Source organism: Drosophila ananassae, chromosome 2L (assembly GCF_017639315.1).
Source record: "Drosophila ananassae strain 14024-0371.13 chromosome 2L, ASM1763931v2, whole genome shotgun sequence".
NCBI classification, from domain to species: Eukaryota; Metazoa; Arthropoda; class Insecta; order Diptera; family Drosophilidae; genus Drosophila; species Drosophila ananassae.
In genome coordinates, this window is record NC_057927.1 from 26,499,884 (window position 1) to 26,518,398 (window position 18,515).

At 42.2% G+C, this 18,515-nt stretch overlaps 4 protein-coding genes across 5 annotated transcripts in view; 3 read left to right on the forward strand and 1 right to left on the reverse strand.

The window, feature by feature from the left end:
* LOC6505912 (RYamide receptor) overlaps positions 1-18,515 on the reverse strand; it is a 57,240-nt gene that overhangs the window by 29,648 nt on the left and 9,077 nt on the right. For both annotated transcript variants that reach the window (XM_032449591.1, XM_014905351.3), the window contains exons 2-4: positions 4,822-5,595; positions 2,696-2,812; positions 1,260-1,458 (exon numbers count right to left, since the gene is read on the reverse strand). In XM_032449591.1, the coding sequence (XP_032305482.1) occupies positions 1,260-1,458; positions 2,696-2,812; positions 4,822-5,483 (978 nt within the window). In that variant the 5' untranslated portion in view covers positions 5,484-5,595. The remainder of the gene's footprint in view (positions 1-1,259; positions 1,459-2,695; positions 2,813-4,821; positions 5,596-18,515) is intronic.
* LOC6505608 lies at positions 9,820-16,150 on the forward strand. Its single transcript, XM_001964566.4, has 5 exons — positions 9,820-9,903; positions 10,134-11,117; positions 13,173-13,259; positions 13,322-14,248; positions 15,133-16,150. Exons 1-5 carry the CDS (start codon positions 9,864-9,866, stop codon positions 16,101-16,103), a joined length of 3,009 nt encoding a protein of 1,002 aa, XP_001964602.2. The 5' UTR covers positions 9,820-9,863; the 3' UTR covers positions 16,104-16,150.
* Positions 13,141-14,354, forward strand: LOC6505609 (phospholipase A1). Its single transcript, XM_001964565.4, has 2 exons — positions 13,141-13,259; positions 13,322-14,354. The coding sequence occupies exons 1-2, from the start codon at positions 13,220-13,222 to the stop codon at positions 14,299-14,301; spliced, it is 1,020 nt and encodes a 339-aa protein (XP_001964601.1). The 5' UTR covers positions 13,141-13,219; the 3' UTR covers positions 14,302-14,354.
* LOC6505612 (phospholipase A1) lies at positions 17,043-18,483 on the forward strand. Its single transcript, XM_001964563.4, has 2 exons — positions 17,043-17,183; positions 17,457-18,483. Exons 1-2 carry the CDS (start codon positions 17,141-17,143, stop codon positions 18,428-18,430), a joined length of 1,017 nt encoding a protein of 338 aa, XP_001964599.1. The 5' UTR covers positions 17,043-17,140; the 3' UTR covers positions 18,431-18,483.

Consider the following 18,515-nt stretch of genomic DNA (forward strand, 5'->3'; position numbering starts at 1 on the left):
CTGTGCCTAGTGCTGTGTGATTATGTGAGCATTACATGCCATTTGGCACGACGCTGCCACAGCCCAAAACTTAAAGCCCAAACCGAAAAATTAAAATGGAAAAAAATCAACTGTGAGGAGCAGGAAGCCAGCCTTGCCACGCTTGCTACCCATTGACCCCAGATTTTTCTTCGGTTGGGGGGAAAAAATTCAAAATCAATTTGAAGATTGCTGCTTCGACAGCTGTCGTCATTGTTGTCGTACCCTCTCCGTAGTCCGCAGTCCGGACCTCTTTGATGGCTCAGTTTGAAATTCAAACAGAGTCTGGATCTGAGTTTGAGTTCACTCGGAGCAGCCAACAAGTGGTGGCCCGTCATTGACTGCAGATTGTGGCAGTGGCAAGGTGCCGCCGGGATTGGGGTTAAACTTTAAAGTCAACAAAAACACTGCTTTGCATTATGCAAGTCGGATTCGGCAAAAAATTAAGATTATAGCTGTTTGCCGTTTTAAATGTACTTAAGTGCTACAATCAAGCAGCTTTTATTGACCATGCGATGGAGCTTCAAGCCTTTTCTTTTAACTGGAAATTGCCATATGAGTAGTCCATAATTATGATTTGTTAGGATTTCATTTTCTTATTGAAAAGTAAAAATTATTTCCTATTAATCATCTTTAGTAAATTTACTAATTTTTACTAGTTAAAAAAAATTCTACTTTAAGTTCGAAAATTAAATTTAATTTGTCATTCCTAAAAGCTTTTTTCTTTTTTAATCAAAGTACAAACGGAAAGATACAAATAACCATTTAGCATGAACTCTGAACCCTAACTTTGAACCCTTTTTGAAGCTCTTTTTAGTTTGTTTTATTATTTGGAAATACCTGGTGTATTAATATGTGTATACTTTCACTTTAACCCTTTAACATTTAGAATTTTTATTTTTATTATTTTATATTATATTATTTTATATTTTATATATCATTTTACATATTAAATTTAAGAATATAAACTTAATTTAGAGTTTTTCTTACTAAATATAGTAAGAATATATTTCGTATAATATATCCTACCTCTTTTTGATTGCCTTACATTAAACAATGAATATTATTCCCAGGGACTTGACCACCATATGTTTGGTGTATTTTTCATCCTAAATTCCCACTAAAACCCTTTGACCCCAAAAACTTTGCTAATGGACCGGTCCCCTTTTGAGTAAATTAGTTTTTGCGGTTGCCTCATGCGGAGGGATGCTGAAAGTTCTGTGGAAATTCTGGAGACTTACCTTGCGCTTAGAGCGGGCCATCCGCTGGTCCCGCGAGTTCTCCGCCTCCCCAGGTGGTCGCTTGCCCCACACGGCGATGGCGATCCGCGTGTAGGTAAAAATCAGTACCACCAGCGGCAGGACAAACTGCAGCGTGAAGAGGGCCAGGGTATAGTAGTACTCCTGGACACGCGATGGCCACATCTCGCGGCAAATGTATCTGATGGATGGAGGCGTATCCGGGATGCACGCACAAAGGACATGTCGCATGGAACGAGAGAAAAGTGCAGGATGCCTATGTAGTGGAGAAATGGATAAATCTGCTGGTCTCTTAAACTGAACTGTCACACACAAAACACCAGCACTTCGTATTCTGGCTGCACAACTCAGGGCTGAGTGGGAAATTTTATTTTTATTCGCCTTCTCTCAAGTCCTCCTAAAACCATGGCAGGAAATGGCATTTGCTAAATGAGTTTTGTGTTCCACTTAGTCCAACTTGATTTAGTTTTACGGTAGACTGCTTTATGTCATTAAAGAAATCTAGATTTATGAATCTATAGAGTATTGCCGCCTCTCTTTAAGCCTTAGATGTAAAATACAATTTTGATGGTAAAATTTTAGTTTTCTAAAACTAATAGTCACACTTAGCCTATTGTTTACTTGTAACTCAAAGCTCCCGCATTGGTCCTGCCATTGTCCTTTTTTCGAACTCATGCCAACGTAGAGCACTTATAATTAGACATGACTTTGGCCCTTCCATAACGTGCCCCGCATACTTGAACTAAGTGTAAGCATCCGGCAGATGAGTTTGTTATTTGCATTTGCATTATCCTCGCCCACTGGCTGTTTGTCTTTTGGCAAAGGAAAAGTTAAAAATACTGACGAGCAGAAGCTCGGCCGGTTGACTCTCAGATTTTTTTGTTCGGCTGAGGGAAGGCGAACAAAAATGTGTGTAATATATTTTATTTGCCAACCACTTGAGAACGTGCCCTGGGAAAACAAAAAAATGAAAATTCCAACATCCTTTTGGCATCCAGCGCTTCTCTTTAAGTGGGAATTCCTAAAAATGGCAGCATTAAGGCCTAATGCCAAGGACATCAGTCCTGACACGACGGCAAGACCATGAAATTTTTCAATTCTTCACAGGACGACTGCAAAATTTTACACTTATCTTTGAAAATATATATTTTTCTAAAAGATTCCTTAAAAAGTCAATGGGACTAACAAGTTCTTGGCTTCAGACTTGTTTATATAAATGACTTGGACTATAGTTATTAGTTTTTAATTTTAATTCAAACTATAATATTTTATTATGCCACAGTTTATATATTGAAAAGAATTATTAAAGTCATATTTTTTCTCAGTGCCCTTAAACTCTTCTTGAGAATCCCTTCGCTTCCCTGTCTGTTTTGTTGTCATTGTGGCGTTGTTTATGGTTTCAGTAGGTCGGTACTTACTTCTCACATTTTTGATGCCACGGCGACCCTGGCAACACGAGCCGGGAAACAACAGGTATGGGAAAAGCCGTGGCCAGTGCAATAAACCAAACGCCACCGATGATAAATTTGGCATATCTGCAAAGAAGAAACGTCGAGAAGATGAGTGCCGGGTAAGTACTTTTGATTTCTTTATAAATTCTTAACATGTCTGTTATTTTTAGATAATCTGTAATCCACTTTCATTTTCTTGAGAAAAAATGTGTTTATGAATTCTTAAACAGTTTAAAAAGTGTTCGCCCACCACCCTCTATGTGACGCGGTGACGTATGAGTGATGTGAGTTGGTATCCAGCTGGCATCCCTCTGATCCCTCCCAGACTTTTGCCATCTGATCCGAAGGAAGTGAGCATGGTAAGCAGACATTAAGCTCGGCGGTGGGGCTTGGCTTAAAGACCACTTTTGCGGTAGCTGCGTGTGCGTAAATTACAGACATGTTGAATAATTATCAGCCGTATTTACTTGTCCCCGCAAATATTTGCAGAAGCCACAAAGGATGGCTTTCGTGGCACGCAAACACATGCACGCTAATACTGACGTAAGATATTGCTTTCATTGGCCCAGGAAGTGAACACTGGGAGAAATAATTTCACTCAGGAATAGAGCATAGTAAAAGACGAAAATGTTTATGGTTTAGGTTCTTTAAATGTACACTGGCTTTAAGTAAGTATTGTAAGTAAGTAATAATGCAAGGTATTGGACTAATTCTTATGTATATGCATACATACATATATACAAAATATCTTATAAATAATATCTTAAATAAACACATCTTTTTATCTAATATATTTCTAAAATGTTTCTAGCTCGTTATTTAATTAAAAGCTTATTATGGAGTCACATTTTTGGGAAAACTTTTAAGTCATAAGAACTTATTTTTTAAAGACAATTAAAAACCTTTAAAAATATCCCATAACGTACCTAAACTTAGCATATATGAGATATAAAATTTGTATATATTTTTTAAACCTAGTATTCAATTGAATTAAGCCACAAAGATAACCCAACAGCTGCCATCAAAAATCGAGCATGAAATACTCACGCCAGTTTTCCATCTATGATATACATAGATGGCTTGATGGAGTGACACTGCTGGGTTATGGGGGCATTTGTGAGCTGTGAGGCGCCAACAGCTGTATCTTGTTACCAAAACAAATTGACGTTTGCAATGCGTGCTAGCCATCCGCTGTCCATCCACCGGCCGTTTTGGATTTTCGAGCAAACGCCTGCGTCAGGGTCTCGGATTACTATTTAAACCAATTAACACGAGCCGACGTGCTCAGCGACCGTCTAACTAAATGCCTCCTGAAAACCACGTCCCAAGAGGGGAGCCCATTCGGGTCAAGCGGCCAAAGTGGATAGCAGTGTAAATACCCCAGCGCCCACTTAACTATGTCCAAGCACGGCAATGAAGGTCCATAGTTGGTACTCGGAGTTCACAGTGCATGAGGACTCACTTTCACGCGCAAATTAGACTCTTATCGGATTTTTTATTATGCCTTTTCTTAAAGTTTATACTTAAATTGAATAACTCACTGAAATATAATTATTTTCAATTAAAAATATCGCTTCTAATACTAAGCCGCCACGAGTATCTTTTTAATTAATAATCTAAATAATAAAGTATAAATCAGCAAACATTTTTAAATATTTATTAAATTCAATGTACTATTTGCCAAGTTGAGAAAAAACATTTGACATCCTTTGAAACACATCAACATATAATTCATTTAATTAAAGCTTGCAATTAGAAAAGGCTTATATTTATTCAAGCATTCAAACGAATAAAATATTATGCACATGCAGCAGTATAAAATATTAGCTATTAAAAACTATGCTCTTAGTGAATAAAACCAAACGCCAAATTCCGCTTCAGAGTTTTATTAAAAATTCAATTAATCTACTTATTACTTTACTTTTCATTTATAAGCGAAGTTCCTATTTAATACTTCACAAATGGCCATAAATAGTTGGCATTTTAATGCTTCCACGGGTTGAAGCCCAACAAATGTGTAAATTATTTCCATGAAATATCCCCCTCCCACCGGCTGGCACCTGCTTCTCACCTGCCCACCATTATGAACTCACCGTTTGGTGATGCGCGGCCTGAGGGGCCACATGATGGCTATGTACCGATCGATGCTGATGGCCACCAGGGTGTAGGCGCTGACCAGGACTGACACCGCCTGCGAGTAGTTAACAAAGTGGCAGAGGGCGATGCCAAAGGGCCAGTAATTTAGAATGAGAAGTGATATGAAGGAGGAGGGTACGCAGAAGAGGGACATCAAGATGTCGCCCAGGGCCAGGTTGGCGATAAAGTAATTGGTTACGGTGCGCATGCGCGGGGTGCTTTGGACGATATAGCACACGGTCCCATTGCCGATCAGGGCAAATATGAATATGGGAATGTACAGCAGGTAGACGGTGCTCTTGAAGTAGACACTGCTCCACAGATCCTCCGATTGGGTGTCGTCGGCATCGCAGCTGAAGTTCATGAGCACGGTGACATTGAAGCTCTCGCCCTCCAGGCCATTGAGTGCCGGTGTGCTGGAGCCGTACCCTTCGTGCAGCTCCTCTTCCGCCAGTGCCGTGGTTTCATTGTACAGCAAAGAGGCGGAATCGGGCAGGGCGAACAGCTCGTCCTGGTAGTCATCCTCCTCGTGCCGCAGCAACGGCTCCTGTGGCGCTATATAAAAAACACTCTGTAACCGCCGTCGGGGCCACATCGCCAGGCCTTTGTCCAACTCCATTCAAGTGTGTTCTCGAGGCTGGCCTGCAAGCTGCTCGCCAACTTCTTGTCCTTGGAAACTTAGCTGCCTTCCAAAGTTCTTCTCATGGTGGCCCAGAAGTTATTTATGCCATCTGCAAGTAAAAGAGAATGCCATGATTAGCCTGAGTCCTGAAAATTACAGATTTTCCGTAGCTGTGTGCAACACGGCGGGTACTTAATATTCTCCTGCAAATATTTTCGTTTACCAAAAACGTTGCATACTTTTGGACAGCTGCCTGTATAAGAGTTTCAGGGCAGGGCGTAATCTTTTGCATAATAAATCGCCATAATAAGCGTAAATATGCAACCATCCATCAAGATGGAAAACAGACGAGCGTTTTGAAAGGATAAGAGAATCCTTGTTGGATGTTGGTTGGAGTTGTACGAAAAATATATGTATATGAAGGGGAGACAAAAATATATTTAGTCGACAGATGTCTTTCAAATAAATTAAGTTTGAACTTTAACGTTTTGTAGTTGTATTTATAAGCACACGCATTTTTCAATTGAAAAGGTCTCTATTTTATTATACAAGCCTTTTATCATTTTTAACTCCTTCGTAAATTTAATAACTTCATACACGTAGTCATTCCCTGAATTTTTTGGAAAGCCAAACCAATATGCATCGTGTTTCCATGGCAAGCAATTAAAAGTAAGTAATAAGAAAGTTAATATCGAAATATCCGAGTGCACAAATGGGGGAAATGAAAGTAATTTAAACTTGGGCCTTTCGATGAGTTGACTTGCTGCCTGCCATCGAACCATTTAACTCCATATCATTTCAGCTCAGCTTCACTTCGTTTTAATATCTCGCTGAATGAACTCGGAAGAACAACTGACAGACGAACAAGTCTCCACCACGCAAACACCCAACCACCCTCAGCAAGGACAGGATAAGGTTATCAAGTGGGTAAATTGCTTATCTCAGCACAATAATGAGGACGAGCCTTTCCAAAGTGTCTGAGCGTGTGCGTGAGCTGTTTTTTCTTATCATCTTCCCATCCTCCCACCACGACTGTATTTTTTATCAATTATCCTAAAAAATTCCTTGACTCCCCGAAAGCTTTCTCTTTCCGCGAAAATCAGAAACCCCATTTAAAACGTTTGGCTTTGCGTATATTGGTATTTTGGACTCTTTTGGTTTATATTTCCGGCCAAAAGTTGAGGAATTTATTCATTAATGTCATTCGAGCAAATCGCTGCCCGAAGAAGTGAAAATGGATCAAACCTTTTGGCTCGACAAGTGACATCAGGAAGCATAGAAGCACAAAATTCCAAATGGCTACGAAATTAATAATTACTTTTTGGCCCAGAAATGCTGGGAGGAAATTAGGTTTAAGGGAGAGCCAATGATGAATTTAATTGCACTCTAAATTCCAAGAAATTCCAGGCTCATAACGTATTCGGCAGGTAATCAAAAAATTTGCCTTGTTCGGGACTCCTGATTAATGAACAGCTCATCAATTTTGTATTAACAAGACATGGAAAATGTGCGTCGAATGCCAAAAACACACAAAATAATTACATGCCGGAGAAGCTCTCCATGTTCGATATTCGAAATATACAAAACCGCACTACCACTCGATGGAATACACAAAAATAAAAATGCTAAAACGGGAGAACCGACAACAAATCCAAATTAAAACAGGACGAATACGAGGCCTTGGGCAACAGAAAGGCACCACGGCGGACTGGAACATGAAAATAATGTTGGTAATAAAATAAAATGCAAAATATTGACAAGAAATCACGTACACGAATGGAAGCCGGGCCGTGGATATATGGGCGCGCCATTGAAAATGTAATAACGTCTTAGATTTTTCCGACCGGCACAAAAAAAATGGCATAAAATCAGATTTCTTGGGCTTAGTTGGCGCGTAATTTTGTTTAGCGGCCTTTTAGGCTAAGCGTAAAAAATGGAAGCCAACAACAAAGGCTTCCCCATGAAAACATTCGAAAAAAAAACAGGTGGCAGACATGTCGAAAATGTATTTCATAAATTCAATTTTCTAGCTAGCGACAAACCGGGGAGCAAAGAACTCAGCTCAGCCAAAAAAAGGTGGCCCCGGAAAAATATTTTTAAAGAAAGCCCAGATTACAGCAAATTTTCAGGATTTCCATGGGCCAATTTGTGGGATGTGGAAGATTTGTTCATAGCGGGGGTTCGGGGGTTTCCAACCGGAAAATAGAATTTAATGCTGTCCCGGGGCACGGCCAAATGCAGTGAGTAAAAGCCAAACGGGTTGGCATCCAGCTGCCACAGAATGTTGCAACAAAATATTTACTTTCGCCAGCCAGGCACATCCTTTAGCCAAAGTCAGAGCAGTCCTTTTGCTGTTGGCCGTGTTTATGTTTACAGGTAGTAGTCACTTTTGCCGTCATGTTTTGACGCACTGTGAAAAAATGGTTTTAATATTTGATTTTTACTTAAGCCATTAAAGTAACTACAATTGAGTTTATTATTTCCTCTTTAAACATAAGAAAAAAGTACTCTTTCTAGGTTAATCCATTTTAATATTTCTTTACTATCATAACATTTTATTTAATAAAGACCTGATAAAGAAAAACCCTTTTTCCCGTGCAACCTTAACCACAACTGGCAATATCTTTAACACTGTTGTCAGAATCATTTTGGCACTTTCTGCGGCATGTTTGTCATTATAATTAATGAGCAACCGTCAAGAGTAATTTTGCTTGGGGCAAAGTCAACAGCAGCCACATCTATGTAGATGTATATTGTAGTTGAAGGAAATGCCAGAAAAGCCAGCCACATTCACCACCCTCCACCCAGTATTTAAATAGGCAAGCCCGACGGGTGGCTTCCGTGTGTCCTTGCGGCCCAATTAGCTCTTGAGTATGACAAGTATTTTTTTGGCAAAGTATGTGCAGCTGTTTGGACTGAAGTCCTGAGTTTCCTGCCTCTACTTGAGATTCATACAGTTAATCACCCGATAAAATATTTTTAGAGTGAGCTTTTCGAGCACACCGCCAGCCAGATAAGGGTATTTCTTGACCTTCACCCTGCCTGCACCCCCATTCAAAAATCCAAAAGAGCAAAAATTTTATTTTCCTCCTGTCCTTATTTATGGGCTGACAAGTTTATTGTTTCTTGCGGCTCCTGCGTAAAATTGAATTTTATTGCTTGGTCCCTGCTCACATATTTGCCCACACATGTATGCCAGTGATTTGTGGCCTCAAGTCCCCTTAAATAGGATTTAAATTGAGAGAATTCCGTTATTTGTTTTTTGACCATCTATGATGACATAATGCTCGAAATAAGAGAGCAAAGTACTTCATCCCCAAGCCAGTTTCAATCCTGCAGATATTTAGCAGCCCACCTATCCTCTATTGGTTATGCAAATTAGCCGGGAAGCCTGCTTTTTTCATTTAATTTGCTTAATCAAATGTTCGAGGAACCATTTATCAGGATGGGTGCACGTGCCACGGGAAATGCGACACTTTTCAAAAAGCTATTAATTCGAGATATTCATTGAATCTGCCTCCGCCCCGCCTCCACTTTTCAGGTCCTGTGTCCACAAAGGCAATGCTAGGCTCCCAGGACTCGGTGTGGGTGGCCTGCAGTTGTGGTCGTGTTCATATTTGCGTTATTAATTGAATTAATCTTTGGCTGAACGATAATTAAGTGGTCATTATGAGAATAAAAAGGACAAGTGAGCCTGAAAGTATACCGCACTTTTAAATCGGCTGAAAAGCGCTGTAACTTCCGATTAAATAGATTAATTGAGATAATCTCCAGGTTCTTCAGGCTTCCGCGGGAAAAATTGCGACCGAACCTGGGCTTACAATGTATCCACTTCATTTGTTGGCGACCAATCCCTGTCAGAGATTACACTCCACCTTTCTGGACACGATAAGGAAAGCCCGAGGCGTAGGAATGCACTGAAGTGCGAAATTAAATGCCCATTTAATGATACGTATTATTAAGTATACTCGAGGCGACTTACAGGAGATTAAGAAAACCTTCAAGGCACGAGTGTCGCACCCTTTGTAATCGATAGCTGACAGAATAAATACTAGTTCGTGATTAAATACAATAGAATTCCCCATAAGCATGGATTCTTTTCGTGCATTAACGCAGAAATCTTGAAGTATCTGTCTCAAATCGTCGACGCAATTCAAAAGGCAATCAATAGATAATGTTTCCATCAGATTCCGAATTCCTAAAAAACAAAAAAATAACTCTTGCAGTGGGGCCTGATTAATTTAAATGTTCGAATACCACCTAGTCAGCCAACGAAAAAAACGATCTAATCTCCCGCCGATAAGTTGGCCACCATGGGACCTATAAAAGACCCGGCTTCCAAGTTGACCAACCATCAGTTGTGGGTTCTACTACAATATGAAGACTTTTGTTCTTTTGGCATTCGTGGCTCTGGCCGGTAAGTTTCTAGAGTTCCATGTCGTCCATCAAATGGGGAATTATTTTAGCATAAACTTTCTTAAAAATGTTTATATAATTTAATATTCAGAAGGTTATCATCGGAGCTAAACAAAAAAAAAATTTTTTAAATTTGACCAAAGCAAAAAGTCGATACAAAGATACATCTTTTATCTGAAATACAGTTTTTTCAAAAACTAATTTTAATAAAATGAATCGAATTCCTTTTAGCTTCCGCTTATGCTCTGGAGGAATCCGAGCGCGTCAATGGGGAGAACGGCTGGTACGTTCCCCAGCAGGACGGTTCCTTCGAGTGGGTAGACATGGATGTTGCCGAGGAGTGGATGGACGCCCAAGAGCGCATGGAGGATCGCGGCCTGACCACCGTGCCCGTTAACTTCTACCTGTACACCAAATCCAACCCCACCAAGGGCAAGAGCATCAAGGCCACCGCCAAGTCGATCGACGCCTCCAACTTCAATGCCGATCATCCCACTCGCTTCGTGATCCATGGCTGGACCCAGAGCTACGTGAACAGCATGAACAAGGACATCCGCGACGCCTGGCTGTCTAAGGGTGACTACAACATTATTGTCGTTGACTGGGCCCGTGCACGTTCCGTCGACTACGCCACCTCCGTGATGGCCGTCGCCAAGACCGGCAAGAAGGTGGCTGCCATGGCGAACTTCCTGAAGGATTACCGCGGCATGTCCTTCGACAACTTGTACTTCATTGGCCACAGCCTGGGCGCCCATGTGGCCGGATATGCTGGCAAGAACGCTGACGGCCAGGTGCACACCATTGTGGGTCTGGACCCCGCCCTGCCCCTCTTCAGCTACAACAAGCCCAACAAGCGCCTCAACTCCGATGACGCTTGGTACGTGGAGTCGATCCAGACCAACGGCGGAACCCTTGGATTCCTGAAGCCCATCGGCAAGGGTGCCTTCTACCCCAACGGCGGCAAGTCCCAACCCGGCTGCATCGCTGATGTGACTGGAGCCTGCTCCCACGGCCGCTCCACCACCTACTATGCCGAGGCCGTCGCCCAGGACAACTTTGGAACAATCAAGTGCAACGACTACGAGAACGCCGTGGCCAAGGAATGCGGTAGCACCTACAGCTCCGTCCGCATGGGAGCTGACACCAATGCCTACATGGTCGCCGGTGACTTCTATGTGCCCGTGAACAGCAAGGCCCCCTTCGGCATGATTAACTAAACTCGACGCAATAAAACCAGAAAATACTCCAGAACACTGAAAATACAATTTTTACTCACTTACGGAAACGGGGTTAAGAAATCACCTTGACTTTCCATCAATGAACATGCCTTATCGAGCCATAAAAACCTATACGATGGCCATAATTCATGGGGGAATTATCTGGCGAAAAATCAGCTATCATTAATTAGTCTATCAACTTTTATGACTTCTATTGGTCACTCATGACTGGATTTCCTTTCAAGTCTTCCTAAAAATTGCTCAACAATGTTTTAATTGATGAAGGCTTAAACAAAGAGTCCAATAAATAATTATGTCTTTACAATTACTAATTAAGAGTCTATGATGGTTTCTTGGTAACGTGTTATGAACACATTCTGGAGTATTTTTTTAACTGTAAATAAATTAAATATAATTTCCTTTATATGGTAGCCTTTCTGTTAAGTAGCAGTTCGTATATTAGATATATTTCGGATCGGATATAACTGGCCCATCCTTATAATTCATTATACTGAAATTAATCAAACTCAAATTTCTTCAAAAAATAAACATCTTCAAAAAACACCAAGGTTGTGTGATTTTCAACCGTTCAGTTATATGGCAGCTATGGTATACAGCCGGCCGATCCATATGAAGTTTTGTAGATCGGATATGTAGCTCAAAATTGAATCCTTCCCATAGAATAGAAATCCTTCCAACTATTAAAGCATTCCTATTATGGCATGTTATAGCATTCCCGATCTATCAGCTATATGGAAGCTAAAGGTTACAGTTGACCAATATCAGCCGTTCCGACTTGTTAACTGCGTGCAAAGAAAAGAAGGATGTGTGCAAAGTTTGGCTGATAGCTTAAATCCATAGCTTTAAAACAGAGACACTCTTTAAACTGAGAAAAGTCTTAATCGACTCTAGGGGTCAGGATCACACCTAGAGAGTATCAAGATTGATATCACCCCAAATTTTATTTTTAGTTACAAGGGTAACTAATTACAAGGGTATACAAAACAGACGTTTTATTTAATAACAAAAAAAATGCTTCTCTAACTTTATGGATACTAGTTCATAATATCTTTAATGATGATATAATTTTCCAAGGTTTCCTTAAAATAGCTCCTTAATATTTATTATCTAAATTATATAAGTTCCGGACAACAGTTCGAATGAAATTTTTGCAACCATAGAGGAGCTAATCTAATACAAAGTATAAACAACTTTTATGACTGTTTTGATACACTTCTATGTTATTAGAAGAAAGAATAAAAACAATTCTTAACCCTTTAAGCCAAAGCTGCCTGAAGGCACGTATCACGTTTTTGGCCTTAACAAATAAATTAAGAACTTCTCAATCGTTTAAATAATTTTTGGCGGTTGGTAAAAAGCACACAAAATTATTAGTCTCATCTTTGAAGAGCTCCGAAGCTCTTAAACAATTGAAAAGATGTAATTTTATTTTTTAAAGCCAAAAAAAATACGTGCCTTCAGGCATGCTTAAGTCTTAGAGGGTTAAATATCAATAGCCATGATTATGAAACAGCAGTCATACGCTATTATATTTATAGTTTTGTAAAATAATATTTGATTGCAGTTGAATTTATTTATTTGAAATTTTAAATTGCCTTAATGATTTAAATTTCTCATAAAATATTTTTATATTTTAATATTATTCTCCGAATTCATTTCGGCGGCAAACAATATATAACTCATACGCACTGTGGTCAAACTATTTAACCAGCAGACCTCATCTCATCAATTGCACCTCTAATCAAATTACCTCTTGAGCATTTTTGAAATCCTTCTTCACTCATGACTAGCAAAGACACCACCACACCCACTTTTGGCGATCGTGACTTTCAGAGCCTTATCAAAAGGGTGATGCAAGTACAAACAAACGGCTCTTGAATTTCCACGCTTATCATCTACGCAGGAGAAAAGGCATTCGCTATCAAAAACATGTTCTAATCATGGTATCGGTCCTATCTCATCGCTCGCACGGCAGTCAAAGTGGTCAAGTGCTTATTGATATTAAAAGGTGATTACCGTATTCCTATAAAAGGCCGGAACAACTGGCCCTCAACATCACAATTGGATCGGACCACCAATATGAAAGTCTTTATTGTTTTAGCCGCTCTGCTGGCCGCTGGTAAGTGTTTTACTAAAGAAAGGACCTCCAATAGGACTCTAATAAAATTAAATTTTTTCTAGTGAGCGCCGTGCCCATCGAGGAGCGTGTCAATGGCGAGAACGGCTGGTACGTTCCCCAGGCCGATGGCAGCTTCGAGTGGATGACCACCAAGGACGCCGAGGAAATGCTGAACAATGCCGCCCAGATCGAGGGACGCATCAGCACCAACGCCGTCAACTTCTACCTCTACACCAAGTCCAACCCCACCGATGGCAAGAAGATCGAGTCAAAGGCCAGCTCCATTGAGGGATCGCACTTCAACAAGGACCATGGCACCCGCTTCGTTATCCACGGCTGGACCCAGAAGTACACCGACGACATGAACACCCGCATTACCAAGGCCTGGCTCTCCAAGGGCGACTACAACGTCATTGTGGTCGACTGGTCCCGTGCTCGTTCCGTAGACTACGCATCCTCCGTCCTGGCTGTTCCCGGAGCCGGAGCTAAGGTTGGTGAGATGATCAAGTACCTGCACGAACACCATGGCCTCTCCCTGGACAGCCTGGAGGTGATTGGCCACAGCCTGGGTGCCCATGTTGCCGGCTACGCTGGAAAGACCGTCGGAGACCGTCGCATCCACACCATCGTGGGTTTGGACCCTGCCCTGCCCCTCTTCAGCTACGACAAGCCCGCCAAGCGCCTCTCCACCGATGACGCCCACTACGTCGAGTCTATCCAGACCAACGGCGGCAAGCTGGGATTCCTGAAGCCCATCGGCAAGGGTGCCTTCTACCCCAACGGCGGCAAGAAGCAGCCCGGCTGCGGCCTGGATGCCACCGGATCCTGCTCCCACGGTCGCTCCGTTCTCTACTACGCCGAGGCCATCACCGAGGACAACTTCGGAACCATCAAGTGCTCCGACTACGAGGACGCTGTGTCCAAGAAGTGCGGCAGCACCTACAGCTCCGTCCGCATGGGAGCCATCACCAATGCCTACATGGTCGATGGTGACTTCTATGTGCCGGTGAATGACAAGGCTCCTTTCGGCAAGATCGAATAGATTGGCCTTTTGATGCAAAAACTCTGAATAAAATGCTCAACGTTTAAAAATAATTTTTTATGGAGTTTTATTTTTATTCATATTCTCATTAATACGCATTAAATTTTAATACTCATCAAAATACTTCAAAATACCTTTAATAATGCAATTAATCCTAATAGAAAGGTAACATTCTTCTAATCTTTAAACACTTTGTTTTCCACCTGCCAGAATCTCTAAAACCAAAAAACAAAATCCCCCCACTCAGCAACAAAGCAGAAACCCATCAAAGTCAATAGCTCGCTACCAGCTTTGAAAAGAGTACTTGAAACTGAAGTACGCAGGGATTTTCGAGCCACTTGATTAATCAGTTAGCTCTTTTTTTATAATATATCTATCAGCCAAAGATTATAACATGTTTTCATACTCTGACAGGGGGTAGTCATAGGTAGTCAATACATAGTTCCATAATATATTGATATCCTCGTAATAACTAATTCAAGCAATTAGTTATTAGTTAAAAGGGATTATTTTGTTTCTTTAAACAACTTCTTGAATCAAAAAACGTACAGCTTACACTCTTTTATGTTTTTAACTATGCTTACTTTTATATATATTCTTCATCCAGTCTAAAGATCAAACCGTACCATATATTATCAGCTCATGGATGTAGATAAGAATCTGAAACTCGAGTACTTTCTGCAGCCTATAAAAGCGCAAAATGTAACCCATCCTAGACACTATTCGGTTAAAATACCAAAATGAAAGTAATCTTGTTTTCGGCTCTTCTGGCTGCAGCAGGTGAGTCTTTGGGAATTAAAAATTACAATCTACAATTGACTCTTCTACCAGTGTTTGCTGTGCCTGTCGAAGAGCGTGTTAATGGCGAAAATGGATGGTTTGTTCCGAAGGACGATGGTAGTTTGGAATGGATGGATACGAAACGGGCTGAGGAGCTCATGCTGAGAAGCAGTTCGGTCGAAGGTCGTTCTAACGATGTGACCTTTTATTTGTACACCAAGGATAACCCTACTGAGGGCAAGGAAATCAGAGCCGAAAAAGCCTCCGTCGATGACTCGCACTTTAATAAGAACCATGGCACCCGATTTGTGATACACGGATGGAAGGGTCGCTACACGGACAGCATGAACAAGAAGATCACCAAGGCCTGGCTTTCCCGAGGCGACTATAACGTGATTGTGGTTAACTGGGCTCGCGCCATATCGGTGGAGTACGCCACCTCGGTGATGGCTGTTCCCGGAGCCGGAGCCAAGGTTGGCGAGATGATCAAGTATCTGCACGAGCACCACGACATGTCCCTGGACACTCTGGAGGTGATTGGTCACAGCCTGGGCTCCCATGTGGCTGGCTATGCTGGCAAGACGGTTGGCGACAAAAGGGTTCACACCATTATCGGCCTGGATCCGGCAATGCCACTGTTCAGCTACGACCAGCCCAACAAGCGACTCTCCACCGAGGACGCCTTCTACGTGGAGTCCATCCAGACGAACGGAGGCCGGCTGGGATTCCTGAAGCCCATCGGCAAGGGTGCGTTCTACCCGAACGGCGGCAAAACACAGCCCGGCTGCTCCTCCACCGACAATTCCTGCTCCCACCAGCGGTCCGTGACCTATTACGTGGAAGCTGTCACCCAGGACAACTTCGGGACCATCAAGTGCAAGGACTACGAGGCGGCGGTGGCCAAGGAGTGTGGAAGTACCTACAGCAGTGTGCGCATGGGGGCCGACACTAATGCCTACATGGTCGAGGGGGACTTCTATGTGCCGGTGAATGATAAAGCTCCATTCGGCAAGATTGAATAGAAAACGAAGAAAGAATAATAAATAATATAAATGCAGAGATACTATGTGCCTCAAGTACTTTAGTCCTATTTTCTGTCAGTTTATCTATATAGGGGTTGGGACTTCCAGGGGGTCTTTAATTACTGACATTGTTTAAAGCCAAGTGTTTTCCATTATTTTCAATATCAAGGTAGTCCACATGGAGGGTCTATTTTAGAATGCAAATCGCCATTCATAATGATTAAGACAAAGGCACTTTAATCAGGCAAAACTATTTAAAATTTCCCATATATCTGTATAAGATATCTGTATAAGCATGATATACTATAGAAATGCCAGTTCCACAATGAATGTTGATTGATTAGAGTTGAAGTATTGGTAGAGTATTTTTGTTAGATAAAGCTGTCATATAAACATCTATTTAAATCTTAAGATTTGTTTTGTTTAAAAACACTCAAAGATTAAGAAATGACCAAAACAGAAACAATATCACAATGTTTTCAATATAATAAGAGTTTTTAAATTAGATCCAATAACTATGCAATCATCTCCTTTTTGCGATCTTGATTACGACCCTTTTCTAGTTACATATGATGTTGAAATAATACGATATTGAAATACCAATGGACCTGTGATGAGCGAACAAAGAATTGATAAAATATATCAAATTGATAAAGTATCTGGCCACACACAGATAATATAAACGATGATTAAATAAGACGTCAGTCACTGCAGACCTCTATCTGAAACGTGAACCACTCGAAAAGGGCCACGCGGCCGAAAATATCAAATCGAATTCAATCAAATTAAACGAAAGATGGACATTCTACTTAGGCCCGATTGCCGGAACACATGCTCCACCCCTCGAACCTTCCGACCACGACGTCCTTATCGAATCGGCGTGGTCCGAGTGTCCGAATGGCCATCCATTGGCCCTATCTCGAGTGGGGTGCTTCAATGTGTCGGAGATTCCATCGGAACATCGGACCATGGAGTCCCATATATAAAGGCAACTCCATGCCACCCCCAGATTGTTAGTTGAAGTTGACTTTGCCACAATGATGAAACTGCTTTTGGCCCTAGCCTTCTGTGTACTGGCGGGTGAGTAGAGGGGCTAATTTCAATTTGAGGGAATAAACAAATTAAGCATTTATCACCGTTCTATTGGTTCATAAAAGTAACTTTAATACACTTTTCTGTGAGATCTTTTTAAGTTCTTTGTTGATGTGACTCTTAAGACTTATTACCATTATGGGCTTCACTTTTAAATATATTCAACATCTTTTGAGCTAAAGCTTATCTTAAAAGAGACTGCTTTATTAACCACAAATATAAATTAACATATTTTAATAATTTTTCACTTTTAATTCCCAGCAAATGCCGTTGAGATCCGCGAGAATGGTGAGAACGGATGGTACGTTCCGCAGGTCGATGGAAGCCTGGAGTGGATGGACCGTGAGGTGGCCGAGGCCTTCCTGGACGCCAGCAGCCGCAAGGAGGGACGCAGCGTCCTCAACCCCGTGACCTTCTACCTGTACACCCACTCGAACCGTGACAACCCTCAGGAAATTAAGGCCACTTCCGCCTCTATTTCCGGCTCCCACTTCAATCCTAACAACCCCACCCGCTTCACCATTCACGGTTGGTCCTCCAGCAAGGACGAGTTCATCAACTACGGAGTCCGCGACGCCTGGTTCTCCCACGGAGACATGAACATGATCGCCGTCGACTGGGGACGCGCCCGTTCCGTCGATTACGCCTCCTCGGTGGTTGCCGTTCCCGGAGTGGGAGAGCAGGTCGCTGATCTGATCAACTTCCTGCGCAACAGCCACGGCCTCAACCTGGACAACACCATGATTATTGGCCACAGCCTGGGTGCCCATGTTTCGGGCTATGCCGGCAAGAACGTCAAGAACGGCCAGGTCCACACCATCATCGGCCTGGACCCCGCCCTGCCCCTCTTCAGCTACGACTCCCCCAACAAGCGCTTGAGCTCCACCGATGCCTGGTACGTGGAGTCCATCCAGACCAACGGAGGAACCCTTGGATTCCTGAAGCCCATTGGCAAGGGTGCTTTCTACCCCAACGGCGGCAAGAGCCAGCCCGGCTGCGGCGTCGATCTGACCGGATCCTGCGCCCACAGCCGTTCCGTCATCTACTATGCCGAGTCCGTTCAGCAGAACAACTTCCCTACCATGAAGTGCGGAGACTACGAGGAGGCCGTCTCCAAGGCCTGCGGCAGCTCCTACAGCTCCGTCCACATGGGCGCCACTACCAACGCCTACATGGTGGCCGGAGACTACTACGTTCCCGTCCGTAGCGAAGCTCCCTACGGAATGGGCAACTAAGTCCGTTTCAGCCAAATTAATAAATTGAGTGAAAGCTCTGTGAGCGAAAGCAATTCGTAAAAAAGAGCTTTAATGGGTCTATTTT

What these genes read in the sequence shown, in the direction of transcription:
- LOC6505608 (XM_001964566.4), top strand. Translation starts at nt 9,864, where the DNA reads ATGAAGACTTTTGTTCTTTTGGCATTCGTGGCTCTGGCCG. An exon ending in CCCCTTCGGCATGATTAACT is followed by an intron (nt 11,118 to 13,172) that starts AAACTCGACGCA and finishes TTCCTATAAAAG; the next exon opens with GCCGGAACAACTGGCCCTCA. An exon ending in CAATGCCTACATGGTCGATG is followed by an intron (nt 14,249 to 15,132) that starts GTGACTTCTATG and finishes CTCTTCTACCAG; the next exon opens with TGTTTGCTGTGCCTGTCGAA.
- LOC6505609 (XM_001964565.4), top strand. Translation starts at nt 13,220, where the DNA reads ATGAAAGTCTTTATTGTTTTAGCCGCTCTGCTGGCCGCTG. An exon ending in AGCCGCTCTGCTGGCCGCTG is followed by an intron (nt 13,260 to 13,321) that starts GTAAGTGTTTTA and finishes AATTTTTTCTAG; the next exon opens with TGAGCGCCGTGCCCATCGAG.
- LOC6505612 (XM_001964563.4), top strand. Translation starts at nt 17,141, where the DNA reads ATGATGAAACTGCTTTTGGCCCTAGCCTTCTGTGTACTGGCGG. An exon ending in AGCCTTCTGTGTACTGGCGG is followed by an intron (nt 17,184 to 17,456) that starts GTGAGTAGAGGG and finishes TTTAATTCCCAG; the next exon opens with CAAATGCCGTTGAGATCCGC.